The sequence below is a fragment of the Coregonus lavaretus genome (assembly GCF_964263955.1).
Source record: "Coregonus lavaretus genome assembly, chromosome: 8".
NCBI lineage: Eukaryota > Metazoa > Chordata > Actinopteri > Salmoniformes > Salmonidae > Coregonus > Coregonus lavaretus.
Genome location: NC_139995.1, coordinates 12,311,468 through 12,332,053, shown reverse-complemented (window position 1 = coordinate 12,332,053; position 20,586 = coordinate 12,311,468). Strand labels below are relative to the sequence as shown.

The window sequence follows — 20,586 nt, the reverse complement described above, 5'->3', positions numbered from 1 at the left end:
TCCCTTGGTGACACAGAAAAAGATGTAGTCAAAATGTCCACACATTGCTCAAGAATGATGACTATGAGAAAAGTAACGGCAGATGATAAAAACTTTGACTGGCGAGGGAAGGAAAAGAGGTGGCTTCTGAGGTTTGGTGCTTGTAATATTATAAGGAACTATGAAATGAACCAGAAACCAAATGTTCCTTTCCCCCGTCACACTTTTGAAAAGGCAATAAAAATCCAAATACCCACACATCCATGTTCATGTTCACTGACAGAGACACGTTATTCTGTCTGGAATCCTGCCAAATCTCTTTCCTCCTCTCTCCCTCTCTACCCCCCTCCCCCAGTCCCTCTTTCTTTTCAGACTCTACTGTACATAGCTCCGATGCTGGCCTGGGAAGACAAGAAGACTTCCTCAACATCTGACTTTACTCCCATCTCTGCCCTGACCCCTCACCACCCCCTCTCAGCCCCCCTCTCACCACCCCCTCAGCCCCCTCTCACCACCCCCTCTCAACCACCCTCTCAGCCCCCCTCTCACCACCCCTTTCAGCCCCACTCTCAACCCCCTGCTATAGGCTGCCTGATGGTAGTGGTTGTGGGAAACCAGACAGACGTGTGGTGGGTAACTTTACGTTCAGGGGTGACAAGCCTAGTATGACCCTCATTGAGAGTGACCTGAACTGCTATTGACCTGCAGAGGGGACATTTACATTGACAAAGAAATGAGTAAGAATTGCTCAATATAAGTGTGTGGTTTGAGTAGACATGTGGTTTCAAAACTGGTCATTCACAGCCCTCAGGCTAAGGCTGAAATGAGCTTCCCCTGGGCTATAGGCCTAATATAAAACAAACAGAATCTAGTCATGATTGATGGCAGCAGTAAAAACAAATGACCTGCAATAAAACAAAATCACATCAGTTATTGTGATTGCGTTTGACTGCTAATGAAACATGTCCTACTAATAACTAATTTCAAGGAGAGCGCTCAAGCCTCCTCAGAGTCAGACCTCCACAGCACGGTGCATCACACTGATGTTTTCCTGAGACAGTGAGCCATCAGTCATGTGAGAGGAGAGATGTGATTGACAGGCAGGGATGATCCCTGTAACCCTGCAGGGCGCCCCCCTGGCTGATCCAGAGACAGACCCTAAAGCCCTGCGCCTCATTACCAGTCCTCCCCAGACACCCACACACACACATCTACCCTCAGCACTTCCACTGCTGTCTTATTGAGCCATCCTGAACCCAGACATGCTTATCATACAGGAGTGATGCTGATGTCTAAAGCAAAACAGGCTGTAAGCTGGGTGGGATATCTTCATCACTGCAGTACCTTCTTCAGAATTCCCCTTTCCTTTGATTTTCAAGGGCAGAGAAGAACAGTACAATACTTTTACAGACCCATTGGTACAACATAGGAGAAGTCATAAACTCTTTGTCGATTTCCTTTTTGCCCTAAACCAAACTATACCAGAGAGCAGAGCTGAAGACATGGTATATATTAAAACAAAATGGAAGAGTTACTGTCTGCGAGAAATCCCTGTTTGGCTATGGTAAAGGTGGTGCATATGGAATCTGTCAGCAGTAACCCTACATACAGATTCTTGTTTTTGACTAGCCCGTTCATGGAGTCACATAGGAGCTTTCACTCTCCAGCTAGTCTCTCATGTAAGACCTGCTCCCTTGGTCACAATGATGAAATATCGGACAGCAGAACCCCAGACACCACAATGTTACAGAACTCTAGAATCTAGATACATGATTCCTGTTTGTCTGATGTTTGTCCAACCAGAACAGTCACTTTAACGAAGCACAAACGAAACAGGAGTGCAATCTGGAACGGTTGAAAATAACTCAGATGTTACAGAGATATTACAGAAAGACTACAGAGAGTGGGGTCTGAATGGATGGTTGGTCATTTTACATGCTGTGGCTTTTAGATGGGGCTGACTATTTTTAGTGTCTACCAGATGAGGGAACAGAGGAGTATTGGGAAGTTAGTGCAAGAGCTCAGACACAGCAATAGTGTTTGCTGGCCCGAGAGTACTTAGCACCTCTGAACAGAGTGCCGGTTGTAATTTGCTAACCAAGTGCGCACTGATTTTACATGTAGAATTGCGTGAAAATGTCAGCAGTCAGCAGGTGGTCCCTAAAACACAGCCTGTTGAATGATCGGCAGATGAACGCTAGATCCACATTCGGTGCAAGCCTTAAGAACATAAGTTAACAACTGGGCTATACCACTGTTGGAAAATTCTGCCTACTTACGGAGCTCATCAAAGTGGGTCTCTATGCCGTCCACTCCAGGTACAGAGCAGATGAGTCTGGCCTTCAGGAAAGTGCTCCACTTGTTGACCAGACAGCAGTGTCCACCATCATCATTCTGCAGGGGGGGACAAAAGGCAGTGTCACTCACACCTGACCCCTACACAAACACCACAAGTGGACCGGTCCAAATATCCAAACCAACAGCTGTTTTAGACACCTAGCAGCCAACACTAGCTTAGAGAGAAGATGAGAGTAAAACCATCAGCTATGTGTCAGTCTGTCTGCCCCATCTGATGTGGACAGATGCACGCCAACCCCTACAGAGAATAGAGGGAGTGAGGTGAAGCGCGGTGACAATTATTCACAATCCAGAACTCCTTGCACATTACAAAACTTCTTCTAGACTTGTTGAACAGAGAAAATAGGAGTTTGAGAGACAAATGCAACATGGAATGTTCAAGTGGAAAAATCATAGAATGGTATTTGTGCCACAATTTACATTGGAGTAATATAACGAACATCATCCAAATCCAAAGTTATATTCCATTGTTTTGTAGCTCTTACACTAAAATTAGATGTACTCAAAATGGTATCAACATGTGTGCTTTTTCTACCATGTACTTGTATGTGTATCTATGCCAGTAGTACTATTTCCAGAGGGAGTCATCGAAGGACAGTGGCTTTGGATCCAGACACAGGCAGGACCAGCGTCCCTAGGGTCCAATACGAGGCATGCAGCGAGAGGGGGAAGGCTTGCACACAGCCCAGGGTCCCCCTCTAAGGATAAACAACATTCTGAGTCATGGCAGCCACTGGGACATACATACATCATTAGAACAACATTACCCTGAGTGTGTATGTGTATGTTTGCTTATGTGTAAATACTGGAGGCCAAAGGCAAACTCTCCCACTCCAAAAGTTTATCACAGGGGACAACAGCATTCCCTTTAGTTTGTGTTTCTTAGACTCCTCATTGGCTGTTGAGGAAGTGGGGGGCAGGGCTGTGTTGTTTTATGTCTGACTGTGTTGAATGGTGAGATACATTGATGGTTTATGCTGAGTTTCCAAGGAGACCCCCCTCTCTTCTGGGGATGTCTCAGTATCATTAGTGGCAGGGTACTTGAGTTCGCAGGGTCAAAGGTCACAATATGAGGCAAGGGTCAAAATATGACCTCTTTCACATTCTTATTGACTGCATTTTTGCAGATAATGAGTTACAGTATGTGGTTATGATGGCCAATTACCAGACAGATCCTGCCTATCCTGGACTGGGCCATGGGACTCTGGCCCATCTCTGAAGCCTTCTCCCGGAAGAAGAAGTAGAGCTTGTCATCGTTCTTCTCAGCACTGTCTGGGATGAGGTGCGCCTTGATGAATGTGGGATCTGAAAGACAGAGATAGTGAGAGAGAGAGAGAGAGAGAGAGAGAGAGAGAGAGAGAGAGAGAGAGAGAGAGAGAGAGAGAGAGAGAGAGAGAGAGAGAGAGAGAGAGAGAGAGAGAGAGAGAGAGAGAGAGAGAGAGAGAGAGAGAGATGTTGATAATGAGACAGATGCTAGTGAGAGTCAGTTGAGGCCTACATTTGAGCTCATGTCACTACTGTACATTCCAAATATCCCTCATTATTCTCACTCAATGAGCACAATATGGCGTAGCCCTCTCTTCTCATGCTGGCTCACTGATTGGGGCACTGCTGGACACATTAAATCAACCCGGACCTCCCTGCTGCTACAGAGACACTACCCAAATGGGGGCAGACCCTGTGGGGGGTAGAGAGCATTAAGCCACATTGGGAGAGCAGGATGTCCTAGTGTAGCCCTGGGGCTGATGAACAGGACTCAGGTGGGGATGGGGGATGCCTACTGATGGGAGAAGGTTGGGGGGCAACCGGGTCACTGTGGAGAGCTGCCTGGGACCCAGCCCTACTCTGAAATAATCAATGGTGGCAACACTGACCTCCCAAACCCACCCAGCCAGCAGAACTTACGTGTACAATCTCGTGACTTTAGACTATGGAGAATAAGAGACCAGGGTCCAACAAAGGGCAGCCCCCATACATTGTGAAATGCTAGCATTAGAACACACCATAGAAGACTTGGCTACAGCACATACAGTATGTCCCGAGGCTAATGCATGACAGTGAGAAGAAACGTTTCCTTAACATTTCCTAGAAAGGCACTCGGTGAGTTGAGTACAGGCATTACTGTATTGATGTGATAGGCATTGTTTACTTTCTAATGGCTGGAACAGCTAGAGGCTTGGACCAGAGCCATATATACAGTATGACATGTGAAGATGCAGTAAGACAGCACAGGCATGTAGAGACTGAGGAATAAATTGATACACGATGGAAATATAAAGACAAGTGCCATAGAGAGCTGATGTTTGTAAGGATGAGGCGTTAGACATTACCATTTAACCATATGGAGTTGTATTGGTCCGTCCTCATGGCTGTCTGTTTCCCCAGAGTACGGAAGATGGACGCGTCTGTCCCCATGAAGTCAATGTAGACCCCTGCGTAGAGCTCCCCATCTGTCAATCACAGAGGAAGAGAGAGAGAGAGAGAGAGAGAGAGAGAGAGAGAGAGAGAGAGAGAGAGAGAGAGAGAGAGAGAGAGAGAGAGAGAGGAGAGAGAGAGAGAGAGAGAGAGAGAGAGAGAGAGAGAGAGAGAGAGAGAGAGAGAGAGAGAGAGAGAGAGAGAGAGAGAGAGAGAGAGAGAGAGAGAGAGAGAGAGAGAGAGAGAGAGAGAGAGAGAGAGAGAGAGAGAGAGAGAGAGAGAAATCAATGGAAGATCATAGAAAGACAATAACAAAGAGGTTGACAGGAAGGAAACCATGGGTGATTAGTGACTACAGTCCTTTGTTATGGAGATATACTGTATCCCCCCGTTCCAAGTAACCAACAGTAGGCCCCAGCTGGTGGCCAGGATCAGACTGGACAGAGAAGAGGGTGATCCCAGGGCAGACACTGGGGACCTGGGGCAGGATGTGAGGATGTGGTCATTGGGCCTAGTCATGCTAACAGTGTGGGGTGGAGGCCTGGGAAATGGCCATCCCCAATTGCTTGTGGCTGAGTGTGTGTGAGCAGGTGCTGCCCCAGTATAGGACCTGTTTAGAGAGTTGACAGATCTCCCTAAAGACAAGACAGCCTTTTCCTTCTACAATCACATCAGATTGAACCCCTTCACCATGGGGTGGGTTGGCAAGGTGTCCAAACACCACAGAAACACTGGGATCAAGAGAGGTACATAGAAATCCCCCCTATAACAGAGGAAGTCCTTGTTTTTGTGTTGTACAGTATGACTCTGGCCGTATTGTAGGTCGGTTATGTAGCAGCTGAGTTGCTACAGTAAGTGGATGCTTTGTAGTTTCACCCAGGTCAGCTCTAGGTGTGACTGACTAGTGGTGTAAATTACTTAAGTAAAAACACTTTAAAGTACTACTTAAGTGGGTTTTTTGGGTATCTGTACTTTACTTTACTATTTATATTTTTAATAACTGTTACTTTTACTTCACTACATTCCAAAATAAAATATTGTACTTTTTACTCCATACATTTTCCCTGACACCCAAAAGTGCTCGTTACATTTTAGCAGGATAGGATTCCGCACTTACAGTATCAAGAGAACATCCCTGGTCATCCCTACTGCCTCTGATTTGGTAGACTCACTAAACACAAATGCTTCGTTTGTAAATCATGTCTGAGTATTTGAGTATGCCCCTGGCTAGCCATAAATAAAATCAAAACTAGAAGATTGTGCTTTTACTCAAGTATGACAAATGGGTACTTTTTCCACCACTGGGGCTGACATAAGAAGTCACAGAGGGGGGTAATGGGTAGTGTCAAACAACCCTGGGTGGCTGGGAGGTCAGTGGAGTCAAGCCAGAGAGGAAGAGGTCAACTGCCAAGTCTGACCACCTGCCTTTAAGCTGCTGACAACACCAGACCACCTACTGATATGAGAACTTACATACCAATTCCTGCTTTTCCCATTAAGAATTTTCAATACAGCAAATAACTTTTCAGTATACTCTTTTTGATTATGAGAATAATGTGACAATGGGACAGTTAACGTCACCACAGGGTGGCTACAAATGAAGAGGAAACAGTTTTAAAAGAGGCAGAAGTATTTGAATTAACCAGATCTAGAGTGTGACTAGCCAATGGTGCAGTATTAGCTTCCACAAGGGTTGGACTGACCACAAACACTCCTTGGGGAAGATAGGAATAAAGCTTGACGGGAAACAACCCTTTTGTTTCCATAGAGAGACACTCAATTATTTCAATAATGGAAGAAGTGACCTGAGAGAAAGGAGGTAAACGGGTACTTACTGATCAAAGCTGAGACGCTGTTGAGTTTAGGGTCGTAAGGACATTTGCCTTTCCCCGAATCCACTTTGCCTGGCTCCAAACGGAAGATATATTCCTGTAATAGGACAGTGCAGAAACAATTAAATATGTAAACTAACATCAATTATTCTGTTGTTTCCATTGAGGACACAGAGCAGAGTGGATTCCGGCCTTATAGTATTTATGTATTACAAGTTTTCACATACTGTAGTCCTGTAGAGGGAGATAATGACAGAGGGAGGAGGATACATAGGGAGATCAGTTGGGGCAACACCATGAGGTGATGGGCAGTCTAGAGGTTGGTACTTGGTACACAAATGGTTTCTGAGCACGTCTCTCAAATCCTATGTTAGTGTACTGAACCAGACATTCTCTCTGCTTCTGCACGACAATCGGTACCGGAGCAACAAGTCTGACACCAACAGGCTCCTGAAGAGCTTCTATCCCCAAGCAATAAGACACAGACTATCTGCATTGACCCTTTTATTTCCTTTATATTTTTGCACTGAATCTATGCACACTCACACTCACTCACACTCACTCACACACACTCACACACACTCACACTCACTCTCACTCACACACACTCACACACACTCACTCACTCACACACACTCACTCACTCACATTCACTCACACACACTCACACTCACTCACACACACTCACACTCACTCTCACTCACACACACTCACACACACTCACTCACTCACACACACTCACTCACTCACATTCACTCACACACACTCACACTCACTCACACACACTCACACTGACACTCCAACACACACTTCATTGGCTGACACACATAACACCCACACACATTCATACTGACTCCACACACACACACACACACACACACACACACAATCAGCATATACTGTATGCTGCTGCTACTCTGTTTATCATATATCCTGATGCCTAGTCACCTTACCCCTATACATACAGTGGGGGAAAAAAGTATTTAGTCAGCCACCAATTGTGCAAGTTCTCCCACTTAAAAAGATGAGAGAGGCCTATAATTTTCATCATAGGTACACGTCAACTATGACAGACAAATTGAGAAAAAGATATCCAGAAAATCACATTGTAGGATTTTTAATGAATTTATTTGCAAATTATGGCGGAAAATAAGTATTTGGTCACCTACAAACAAGCAAGATTTCTGGCTCTCACAGACCTGTAACTTCTTCTTTACGAGGCTCCTCTGTCCTCCGCTCGTTACCTGTATTAATGGCACCTGTTTGAACTTGTTATCAGTATAAAAGACACCTGTCCACAACCTCAAACAGTCACACTCCAAACTCCACTATGGCCAAGACCAAAGAGCTGTCAAAGGACACCAGAAACAAAATTGTAGACCTGCACCAGGCTAGGAAGACTGAATCTGCAATAGGTAAGCAGCTTGGTTTGAAGAAATCAACTGTGGGAGCAATTATTAGGAAATGGAAGACATACAAGACCACTGATAATCTCCCTCGATCTGGGGCTCCACGCAAGATCTCACCCCGTGGGGTCAAAATGATCACAAGAACGGTGAGCAAAAATCCCAGAACCACACGGGGGGACCTAGTGAATGACCTGCAGAGAGCTGGGACCAAAGTAACAAAGCCTACCATCAGTAACACACTACGCCGCCAGGGACTCAAATCCAGCAGTGCCAGACGTGTCCCCCTGCTTAAGCCAGTACATGTCCAGGCCCGTCTGAAGTTTGCTAGAGTGCATTTGGATGATCCAGAAGAGGATTGGGAGAATGTCATATGGTCAGATGAAACCAAAATATAACTTTTTGGTAAAAACTCAACTCGTCGTGTTTGGAGGACAAAGAATGCTGAGTTACATCCAAAGAACACCATACCTACTGTGAAGCATGGGGGTGGAAACATCATGCTTTGGGGCTGTTTTTCTGCAAAGGGACCAGGACGACTGATCCGTGTAAAGGAAATAATGAATGGGGCCATGTATCGTGAGATTTTGAGTGAAAGCCTCCTTCCATCAGCAAGGGCATTGAAGATGAAACGTGGCTGGGTCTTTCAGCATGACAATGATCCCAAACACACCGCCCGGGCAACGAATGAGTGGCTTCGTAAGAAGCATTTCAAGGTCCTGGAGTGGCCTAGCCAGTCTCCAGATCTCAACCCCATAGAAAATCTTTGGAGGGAGATGAAAGTCTGTGTTGCCCAGCGACAGCCCCAAAACATCACTGCTCTAGAGGAGATCTGCATGGAGGAATGGGCCAAAATACCAGCAACAGTGTGTGAAAACCTTGTGAAGACTTACAGAAAACATTTGACCTGTGTCATTGCCAACAAAGGGTATATAACAAAGTATTGAGAAACTTTTGTTATTGACCAAATACTTATTTTTTGCAAATAAATTCATTAAAAATCCTACAATGTGATTTTCTGGAATTCTTTTTCTCATTTTGTCTGTCATAGTTGACGTGTACCTATGATGAAAATTACAGGCCTCTCTCATCATTTTAAGTGGGAGAACTTGCACAATTGGTGGCTGACTAAATACTTTTTTCCCCCACTGTATCTACCCCTACCACTCCAGTATTGTCAATATGGTATTGGCACTAACCCTGGAACTGACCCTGCATATAGATTACTTACTTTCTCGTGTTCTTCTTATTTTTTTTGTTCTACTTTACTTTATTTTATAGTACTACTGATAGTGATTACTGCATTGTTGGGAAAGAGCTTGCAAGAAAGGCATTTCACTGTACTTGTGACAATAAAAACGTGAATCTATGCAAAACACACACTCACACACCTGTATTAGGTCTGAGCAAGAGAGTATGACGCGTACAAGGCCACTTATCAGCATGATGGAGTGCTTGAGCTAAAATGCAGAGAGCGATCCAAAATTCATCCACCATGCTCCTAGTGTTAGTGATGTGGAGGATAGCTCAGGTCCACGAGCCAGGAGGACATTTTTAGCATCTGTCTCAACATTTTGTCAAGTAGCTTACTGTACTACTGAGGGTTGGTAGGAATATTAATGTTGGATTAGTTAAACTTTTGTGATAGAGTATGTGATTTAGGCACAGTAATGGAACATCTAAACAGATTGCCTTTCTAAGAAACATAAAACATATTGTATTCTGCTTGTGCCTAAGAAAAAACTATCCTTTCACTTAGTTGACAATTAATTATTACATGCCAAAAAATTATTATTATACACGTCAGGAATACATATTTGACTAAAAGGCGAGTTGGACAAACTTCCCCCTGCCAAAAAAAAGAAAGTTTGGCAGACTGTTTCAATCTGAAGCTAGGCTGCTATAGTTGGACTGCGTTCTTATATCCTGGTGTCTATGGCTCCACTCATTGAAGCTAGGCACCATCCCAGAATGGCTCCCAAGACACATGAAGGCAGTACATTTACAAAGCATTCGTTTGTTATCCAAGCTACTGGGGTCTCTACATTTGTAAGGAATGCATTTATTGCAAACTTATTTTATAGCGAGGGGGGGGGGGGGGGGGGGCGTTGTAGTTCAGAAGTAGTGTATTTTTTATGACTTTTTGTGGTACTCATTGGAATGGATCTTGCCATTGTCCTCCACCACACATGTTTTTCTTGCATGACTTTGAATTATTTGGCTGATATTAATATGTAGCCTAATTTTCAACATTCTAGTAGCCAAGAAGAATTATAGACCAAGTACAGTGAAATCCCTTTTTTAAAGTAGGCCTTTGAGGTCACAAAAATCAAGCCATATTGGATGCTAGTGATTGTAAAGGACAGGACTCTGTTTTACTAACAAACTTAACTTATGAATAAAACCATTCTATTATTTAACTGTGACCATAAACACATTAATCAAAATCTCTATCTCTAACACCTCATTTCCTCCACACCCTAGTCAGCTGCGTCCATTTTAAATCTCAGCAGGAGGTACATGATAAGACAGGGCCTCTCAGACCCCAGATGGGCACCTGACCCAGGACCAGGTCCCAGACCCAAGCCTCTTTCTACAGTAGCCTCCCCTCGGCCCACGGCCCACCTTTGGCTCCACAGGCCCTGCTGTAGTGCTGAAATCTGCCGCCCGGTTGGTCCTCCCTCCGGACTGGGCCACCTGCAGGTAGTGGGCCTAAAAAAGAGGACACGTGCCACGCGATTACCACGAGGGTCCCATCGGCTGCACCCAAATTCAACCGATGAGTTGACCAGGAGGAGAACAGAAAAAGCTAAAAGAAAGACCCATGACCGTAAAACAACCGTGACCACAACAGAATAAATTAGTGTGGACTCCATGAGAAATGTAAAGACTGACAGAGATGAGAATAGAACCCCAAAAGTAACAAATCATAACTCTGTCAAGTAAACCACGCTAGAGAGTTCTACAGAGAGTTCAGTGATGTTACAGTGAGGGAAAAAAGTATTTGATCCCCTGCTGATTTTGTACGTTTGCCCACTGACAAAGAAATGATCAGTCTATAATTTTAATGGTAGGTTTATTTGAACAGTGAGAGACAGAATACAGAAAAATACATGTCAAAAATGTTATAAATTGATTTGCATTTTAATGAGGGAAATAAGTATTTGACCCCTCTGCAAAACATGACTTAGTACTTGGTGGCAAAACCCTTGTTGGCAATCACAGAGGTCAGACGTTTCTTGTAGTTGGCCACCAGGTTTGCACACATCTCAGGAGGGATTTTGTCCCACTCCTCTTTGCAGATCTTCTCCAAGTAATTAAGGTTTCGAGGCTGACGTTTGGCAACTCGAACCTTTAGCTCCCTCGGAGCCAGAAATCTTTCTGATTGAGAGGGGGTCGAATACTTATTTCCCTCATTAAAATGCAAATCACTTTATAACATTTTTTACATGCGTTTTTCTGGATATTTTTGATGTTATTCTGTCTCTCACTGTTCAAATAAATGTACCATTAAAATTATAGATGGATAATTTCTTTGTCAGTGGGCAAACGTACAAAATCAGCAGGGGATCAAATACTTTTTTCCCTCACTGTATGTGCATAAATCAATCTGGATGAGTTGCAGTATCAGCCTCTATCTAGGTTGCCAAATACATGCAGAAAACATGCTATGCCATGCAAGTGCACACATAGCCATGGTTCAGCGACATAAAAACGGCAAATGAGACAAAAGGGGACCCATTTAGGTGAAAAGGAGCTCAGAGAAACAGTGGTGGGAGTGAACTCAGTGAAGGCGATGTCAGGTAATATCGGGAAAACCTTGGGAGCTGTCTAAGGACTCAACACGTGTGAGGCCTTTGGAATGACAACTGGGAGTACTTCCAAACAAATGGTTTCTGTTTACGCCTCTAATTTTACCCAACGAAAACCTTTACAGTTGAAGTGATGTAGCTAGCAGGGCCATGGGGGAGAGGATGAATGATAAGAGGATGACTGGCCTGTATATTGAAACCCAAGCCCTCCAATTAAACGTTGAGACTAAACAGGCGGGATAGTAACAGTAAGTGTGCACTGGGGACGGCAGCTGCTGAAGCTCTGATGTCTGCTGGTCTATGAGGGAGAGGGGGAGGAATGGAGGGAGGAATGGAGGGATGGGGTGAGTTACAAGGCTGGTGATGGATGAGAGGCTCCATCAGTAATGACAGGCCAGAACACTACACATAAACAGGTGAGAGGGGAGAGGAGACAGCCGATAGGGAGGAAATAGTAGCAGTTGTTTTAGACACACTTTCAACATGCTCTTCCCAGCGGTACTATAGCTGTCAGTTAGCTGCCTCACCAACAGGAGCCACTATAACAGTGTGACACAAACTGCCAGGATAAAGGAGAGTTATCCATCTGTGGAGAGCTCACTATAAGCCTTTCTCTGGGTTCACATGACCATGGATAGAGCAAATCAATGTGAACAGGGGAGCAGAAAATTAGTGGAGAAAAGGAACAGACCGTGACAATGACAGACAAGGTGGGTTGATTGACAGATCTGAAAGAGGGGAGTTCAGGGGTCAGTGTCATCTTGTCTCTGGTTACCTGGGACCTGCGTCCGCGGTCCACATAGGTGCAGATGGGGTTGTAGGCCCCTGTTCCACACACGTATAGGTGGGTCCGGTTCCACGGCTCGATCAGACGGATGAAGTTCCCACATTCCCCCTGAAAGAGAAAAGAAAGAATGCTGTCAATAGGAGACAAGGATAATCATGACATTTTCAAAAAGAAAAGCACATTCCGCTCTCGACAACTAACATCTCCTTTAAGCCTTCTGAGAAAAACTAAATGTCAAATTGATAATGAATAACCTTCAGCTAACCCCCTCAAACACCCTCAGCTACCATTTCTGATTGATCTGAGTCTGGTGTTTGGCTGCAGTACTACTCCCTGCTGGCTTTCTTTATTGGACACACACATGCACACACTCGTACACGCACGCTGAAAACAAACACACACAGAGTTCGGCTTTAGAATAGGATAGGTCAGCGGCCCAGTCTTGGAGGTGCTGGTAATGAGAACAGATCTGTGCCTCTACGATCTGAGGCCCCTAATCTCTCCTACCAGCTGTCTGGAAACCCAGGCCCCTTGCCTTAACCCCAGCCAATCCCCCTGCCTTAACCCCAGCCAATCCCCCTGCCTTAACCCCAGCCAGTCCCCCTGCCTTAACCCCAGCCAGTCCCCCTGCCTTAACCCCAGCCAGTCCCCCTGCCTTAACCCCAGCCAGTCCCCCTGCCTTAACCTCAGCCTGGCCTCCTTGCTGGCCACAGTAATACAGGGTTATACAGCTAGCGCCAGGCAGGGCATACTGCATGCTGTCCATCGTTTTGCAGTAGAAAAGGATGTACCAACCAACCACAACGAGGTGTGTGTAGAATAGGGGATAAGCCATTTTAGCATAGCTAACCCAAACAACATGACAGATGCAGTCAATTAATTTCATTGTGTGTGTGTGTTTGTGTGTGCGCACATGTGTGTGTGTGCACAGGTGTGTGCATTATTCATTGCACAGTTGTGCTCCCCCCCAAGAGTGCGGTGTGCATGATTGCCTTTGACCTCCTGCCTGAACTGACATCCCCTTTGAATTGCTTTTGAATTGTCATCATCTGTCATTCCCTAAAGAGGGGCCAGTTTTGCCAAGATGTCTATAGCCAATTGAATATTTTATTATTACAGTGTTGGATTTCCACCCCTCTCTCACATATGCCTGCACAACACACACACACACACACACACACACGCACACAAGCTCATACATGCACACGCACACACAGGGGCCCATACTATGTAGCCAGAGGCGGTGAGATGTGCGGGTTAGCGAGCGAGTCTAAATTAATATTCCAGTAGGATAAAAAGAGGCCTGCTCTCTCAATACCAGCAGGGGAGCACAGTTATTATCCATACCCCCGTCACCTCTCCACCATACCCCATCCTGCATGCCACTGCCCAAATAGACCCCTTAGGGCTTTGTGTGGGGGTGTGTGAACAAATCAAAAGATAAATCAGAGGAGGATTAGACCTTGATATGGATTTAAATGGTGCTCTTAGGTCTACGGGGGGCTTGTGTGTGTGTGTGTGTAAAGGATCCTTTGAAACAGATGTGGTAAAACAGGAGCTCTAGCCTCCAGCTACAGTCCTTCTCACCCTAACGGATCATGATTCAAAGGGGTAATGGGAGGGTATGTTGGATAATGACTGAATGATGTCAACAGCACAACTAACCCAAATCTCAAGATGGTTGAGAGAGTATGGTACTTACGTTGGTATCCTTCCCCGACAAAACACACTCTGTCTTCCTCTGAGGAGCCACAGGCCAGTGAATCTGAGAGAGAAAGGAAAGAGCTGGTTAGTTTTAATGCCTCACTATACAGCAGGTCTAGGATCAGTGGTGGCTTTGGGCGTCTCTTACTATGAGCGGCTCCTTGTTGATGTCATGCAGGTCCAGGGACAGGATGTAGTCCTTGCTGCCGACGTACATGCGGTCGTGGTCCTCGTCCATACGCAGGATACGGTAGTCAGTTGAGTTGAGCAGGAAGGAGAAGTGGTGGGCAGTGCCAGTAGACCTCAGCTCTAGAGAGAGAGAGAGAGAGAGAGAGAGGGAGGGAGGGAGAGGGAGAGAGAGAGAGAGAGAGAGAGAGAGAGAGAGAGAGAGAGAGAGAGAGAGAGAGAGAGAGAGAGAGAGAGAGAGAGAGATTTAATCACTGTAGTCATGAACACTGTGGCCGTAAAGTGCAGCATATTTACACATTACACATTGAGAAACACATGCAACCCACAGAGTGATTCACCCACAGAGTGATCCACCCACAGAGTGATCCACCCACAGACTGATCCACCCACAGAGTGATCCACCCACAGAGTGATTCACCCACAGAGTGATTAGCCTTTATTGGGAGTCAGTTCAGGGCAACACGATCCTAGAACTGGCACAGGAACTTTACAGTAACAGTCTTTTGCTTGCCAAAACTATGAAAATACTCTGTTTTCTTTCTGGAAATGATGTTTCCTTCACATAAAAGTCATGACAACCACATCCAAGCACACACACAAAAACTAATCTTGTGACGCTTAGAGTAACTTTAACCACTCATAAAAACATGCTCCAAATCTAGACCTCCGACACCCCCACTTCCCAGTAACATCTATAGTAGCCTGCTACTTCAATCTGTTGTTTGGATTCAGTTGTTCTGTATGCAATACGAACCTTCACAGCCTGTTATTATGATTTTGGTTTGACTTATGGTATAGAAATGTAATATACACATCCTAAACGTGACACACAAAGAGTATTTCCATAGACGTTTTCATTCTGTGTAAAAGTCTAATTTAAAGGTGCCCGTCAGACTGTGGGTGATGCAAGACTAGCAGGGAATGGACGCTATCTGTTCTGCTGTAATGTGGGAGCTAAGGGAACGCACACTCAGAAAGAAAACGCAACCTGAGTTTACAAGAAGAGTGTTTCGATGTAAATTGTCATGCTGCACAATATCATCATCATAAAACCCTGTAGCCTGTCTGAGAGGTGGGGGCGGGGAGGGGAGAGAGACAGAGGAGGCCAAAACATGGGAGTGTGCCAGATATCTGCGTGCCAGATACTGGCTATCATCTCTGATCTGGCCCTGGTAATGGAAGACTTCTAACGTGACTCCACTCGTTGTGTTCTAGCGTTGTAGGGCCACCTGTAGAGAACAGCCCAGCTGGATCAGGCTACCAACACACAGACAAACTAACCATACTGGTCATACCACAGTCCAATATTATACGTAGCTTTAAATTTCATGTGAACTCATCGTAGTTTGGAAATAAAACCTGTCGCAAATTACTAATCTCTGTCATTAATGGTAGATTGCTGCCGTGGATTAGCGTGTGTCCGCTTCTGTGTGAGTTCAAATGGATGGGAGTTCTGGGACACAGAGTAGAGCTTTGTCCCTCTCCTCTTACCATTAGTTTCAACTAATCTGGTGTGAAAATGGCTCCATTAGAGGTTGAGCGAGAACACTTTAGCTGGGCGGGAATCTGACAGACAATCTATCTCTCTCCCTCAAGGTGGGCCTTCTCTCTCTGTGCAGCTTGGGAAAGTTAATCCAGCATTTTGATCCCAATTGTCCCAGAGGACACCACGATGGAGGTCCTGTTCATTTTCTACTCCAATGGGTGCAGACAAATGACTCCCTGTCTTCTGTAACTTCTACTACTTTTCCAGAGCCCTCTCCATTACCCTGCACCTAATGGTACGCTGCATTGAATCGAAATGAGAAATCTGGAGACAGATTACTCTCAATAAAAAAGTCCTCCCCACAACAGCTTTAGTGAACATCTGTCCATGTGGAAATAAAAGTGTATAATATTGTGTTTACCCAGAGGAAGAAGTGATTGAGTGAGCTGGGGAGCTCTCCACTGCACACAGAGACACAGGAGATGGTGTAACTGTAATCCTGACATGGATCCGCTGGCAGAAGGCTCCTCAGCTGTTAATGTGGTGGGCGCTAGCTTCTGTCTTTCGGAAACTGTGTAACGGTATTGTCATGGTTTAGCAGGTGTGATCTAGCCACACACAGAGGAAATGGTGATATATAGTGCAAGATGTCTTCCCTTTCTCCTTCTGTTAACGTGAACGCACTTCCAAACACATGCACTTACCCTCACTAACCCTAACTCAGACAGACAGACAAGAGCACCCCTTCTATACAGCCCACCCAGAACAGATACAGAACAGCTACAGTAGTACACACACACACACACACACACACACACACACACACACACACAAACAAACAAACAAACACACACACTAAAAGGTCATCTCCCTTCATAAACACCCCAGTCTGAGCAGCCCTGTGTTGTTGTCAGCTCTGGTCATCAGCAGGCTGGACGCCAGCCCTTCCTTGCCGTGCCCAGACATCACTCCCGTCCCATCCCGTGGTGCTGCTGGCTGGAGCACCGGGCCGAGGGGATACTGGAGACGCTGGGTTCAGAGGACACGGCGTCACCAGCTGACATGTGGCATTCATCACCTCTGCGCTGAGATTAGCACTCAGGGTCATTTGAATGGAACCGCTGCCGCCTGCTTGCTCAGTTTCTAACGCTTGGCTGCATGGGGGGAAGTTAGGCAGTGCCAAAGTCCCTAGCAAGTCCAAGGTCATAGGAGAGACACATACACAGACAGACACAGACAGAGACAGACAGACACAGGAATATTACATGTGACAGGCAGACATCCATCAAAAACCTTATCAGTCACACCAGCCTCTAGTGTCAGTCTGTCAAGACATCTCTCAACTGCCTCTCTATACTCCAATAACCTCAAAATCTTTTTATCAATTTCTATCATTTCTGATGTAGAGCATAGAAATCGTTTAACCCTTAGTGAAATAGCTCGAGTGTAGCGCCCAGACAGAGATAACTTAAGACCAACAACCTACAGATCTAGAATTCTGAATTTGGCTGATAAGAACACTTGTATTCTCCAGCTGGCAACAAATAAGAAAATAAATGACAGTAATTGTAACAGATATTGAGAAACCTACAGAGAATGTTGAAATAGCATGACACTTAATATCTGCTTCAGACTATCCCCTACATAGTGCACTACCTTCATAGCTCTCTGGTCAAAAGTAGTGAACTATTTAGAGAATAGGGTACCATTTGGGATACAGTGTAGCTACTCAGTGGAGCCTCTAATTCAAATCACTAATCAGGGCAAGGATAGTTAAAAAAATATACAGCTGAGGTGCATGCTCCCTGCCTGGAAATGATATCAAAACATTAAATTAAATGAATCACTTTTAAAATAGAAAAATTATAGTCTTAAGTTACATTAAATATTGCTTGTGCGCTGTGGTTTGTTTTGCAAGATGGACATTTCATGTAATTGTGTTTTGGAACGATCACTGCATCCAACAATCATCTTAAAAATACATCACCCCTTTCTGCATTTTCTTTCTCAGAGCAAATTCCCATTGTAAGTAAAGAGCATTATGGGATAATGGAAACATTCTCTGACTATGTTTAACATAAAACAAAACAGAGAAAAAATTATTGGCTTGGGACTCCGCGATGCACATTCCTTGTGGCTAAACTGACTGTACTGTTAAACATGGGTGGTGTCTCTAGTTTCAAATTGGCTGAATGAGAAGCATCAGGAGTGCCAAACATACAGTAAAGCATGCCCTTGCATGAAATATGACTGGAGATCTGGAGACTGGGAGGGAGGGGGGAGGGGGGAGAGGGACTCTAAGGGAGTGACTGAACAGGATCCACACTGAGGCGAGATGTCTGCTACTCTACCGCCTGCCTGTCCTCTTCCGCTGTATCTGTCCAGGATTACTGAGCACAACAGGTATACTGTAGGACATGACATGGACGAAGGAATGAACACAGGATTGAACCCAAGCCAAAGCCTGGACGGAGCTACTGGCTATCTGGCTACTTAGCGCTCTCAACCCCGAATCAGATTAGCAATCCTTTTGTGACACCTACAGCACATTGGACTGAAAGACTGACTGGCACCCAGTACTCCTGGTGAACGGCCTATCTTTCTCATTCAGCATATCCTTTCTCGTCACCATGCATGCTCTCCTCAATCAGGGCACATTGAAGTGCAATCTGGCATAGCTGAGAAGTATGTATTTCCCTTGCCATAAGCAGGTTACAGCATGTCTCCACTGTAACTAAGCTACTGGTAGATGTATGGTGAAATCCCAGTTATGGTATGAGGATGGCTCTCAACCCCACATCATCCTACAAAGATGGGATGGGAAAGCTATCATCTACACTGAATAGTGAATTGAAGTCATTCGGTAATAATTTAATACTATATGCCTTTAAGCACACGTTTTTATCCAAAGCAACTTAAATTACAGTGAGTACACATTTAGTCATATGTGATCCTTGTGAGATAAATGCTCTTCTCAGTTGCGACTCAGATCGTTTTATCTACATATCGACATATTGAAAGTGAGAGGAAGCATATAGAGGAAAAACGTTCCCTTCACATAAATTGTACATTCAGTGCCAACTGGTGATACAAATCCACCAGTGATAGGATACAAGTGTTCCACCCAGAGCAGAAGGATCTGGTATATACCACTGGAGCTCTCCCAAAGCCTCTACAACCAAAACCACTCACAGCCAGACAGGGCTCAACTCCACTGGTGTGTGTGTGTGTGTGTACATGTTTCCCAGGACCTTATGGTTATGATGAGATAAGGTTAAGGAGGAAAGAGGCCTTTGAATTTAAGCACCTGTCCCATTTACTGCAGTTTAGGGGAGATTGACAGGCGAGTTGAGGGAGAACGAAAAAAGGTATTGCAAGCGATTATGGCATGACTTCGGCCTTGGTGAAGAAGACCTTATGGAACATCCCATCATAATGTAAATGTAATAGGTAGGCCTGAGAATGTAACTAGTGAAGAGCTCTGTCTACCACAGACCCAGGCCAGCATGTCAGTAACATCTGGTGGTAAAATGATATGGTCTGTCTGTCCACCTGTTGATTTGATCCCTCTGCTCCCTCACTGCTCTGTTCTACCGGGTGGGTGGAAGGGCGGCTTGGCTGGGGCTGGGGGCTGGGACTGGGGGCTGGGGGCTGGGACTGGGGGCTGGGGGCTGGGACTGGGGGCTGGGGGCTGGGACTGGGGGCTGGGGGCTGGGACTGGAGCTGGGGTTGGGGATGAGGGTTGGGCTGGGGCTTGGCCTGGGTGCAGCTGGGCAGGGTCACACTGTGGACAGAGAGAGAGCCCATTGTGTACCTGTGCTCTGTGTGAGGATCTGCTGGGGAGTGAACTGCGCTGTGAGAGTCTGTGGAGCGGAAAGAAAGGTACAGCCCTTGCCCCTCAGCCCGACATGAATCCACCTGTGTGAAGAGCCGCTATCAGACCTGGAGATCTCCCCCTGACCTGCCTGCAGCACTAAGGTGGGGAGGGGAGGAGGAAGGAAGGTGGGGGAGGTAGAAGGTGCAGACAGCAGAAAATCCCACATACCTGCCCAGGCTTCCCCGGCATGTTGTCTGAATTCCCCGTCTCCACTCAGAGTCCCATAATGGGAAGGTGTGGCTCACCTTGCTTTGGCTTGTCTCCAGTCATGCGTATGTGTGTGGGTGGTGTGTGTGTGCATGTGTGTGTGGTGTGTGTGTCGTCTTGCATGTATGATACAGAGCATGCAATGCCTTTTGAGCATACTGACGAGCTGCTACATATAAGAAAATAATGCTTTCACAATAGTCAATACTGTTATTTTTTCTTCCAGTCTGTTACATATTCCCACTCATCTATCTCCACCTTTCAGACACCAAGGGACACAAAGATGGCTTCACTTATCTTGTGCGTACATGAATCCTTATCAGAAGGCTTGCATCATTGGGTGTGAGTGTATAAGGGCAATTCCATGGTGACAGAGTAATGCTGGGACTTTTCACTTTAAAATGCATGTCAAACAAAAAGCAATGCTTGCAAAGTTAAACAAACTCTATGCACAAAGACTACTTTTAACATTAACATTTTCTTCTTTTTTTTGGCAAAAACAAATTTACTTGAAGAACATTGCAGATGCAAAGT

At 45.4% G+C, this 20,586-nt stretch overlaps 1 protein-coding gene across 1 annotated transcript in view; it reads right to left on the bottom strand.

Moving 5' to 3' along the window:
- LOC311133828 (semaphorin-3F-like) overlaps nt 1-20,586 on the bottom strand; it is a 70,802-nt gene that overhangs the window by 7,833 nt on the left and 42,383 nt on the right. The window contains exons 2-9 of the mRNA XM_084167422.1: nt 14,442-14,602; nt 14,292-14,354; nt 12,578-12,697; nt 10,616-10,702; nt 6,588-6,681; nt 4,668-4,787; nt 3,503-3,642; nt 2,259-2,373 (exon numbers count right to left, since the gene is read on the bottom strand). Of these exons, the coding sequence (XP_084023548.1) occupies nt 2,259-2,373; nt 3,503-3,642; nt 4,668-4,787; nt 6,588-6,681; nt 10,616-10,702; nt 12,578-12,697; nt 14,292-14,354; nt 14,442-14,602 (900 nt within the window). The remainder of the gene's footprint in view (nt 1-2,258; nt 2,374-3,502; nt 3,643-4,667; nt 4,788-6,587; nt 6,682-10,615; nt 10,703-12,577; nt 12,698-14,291; nt 14,355-14,441; nt 14,603-20,586) is intronic.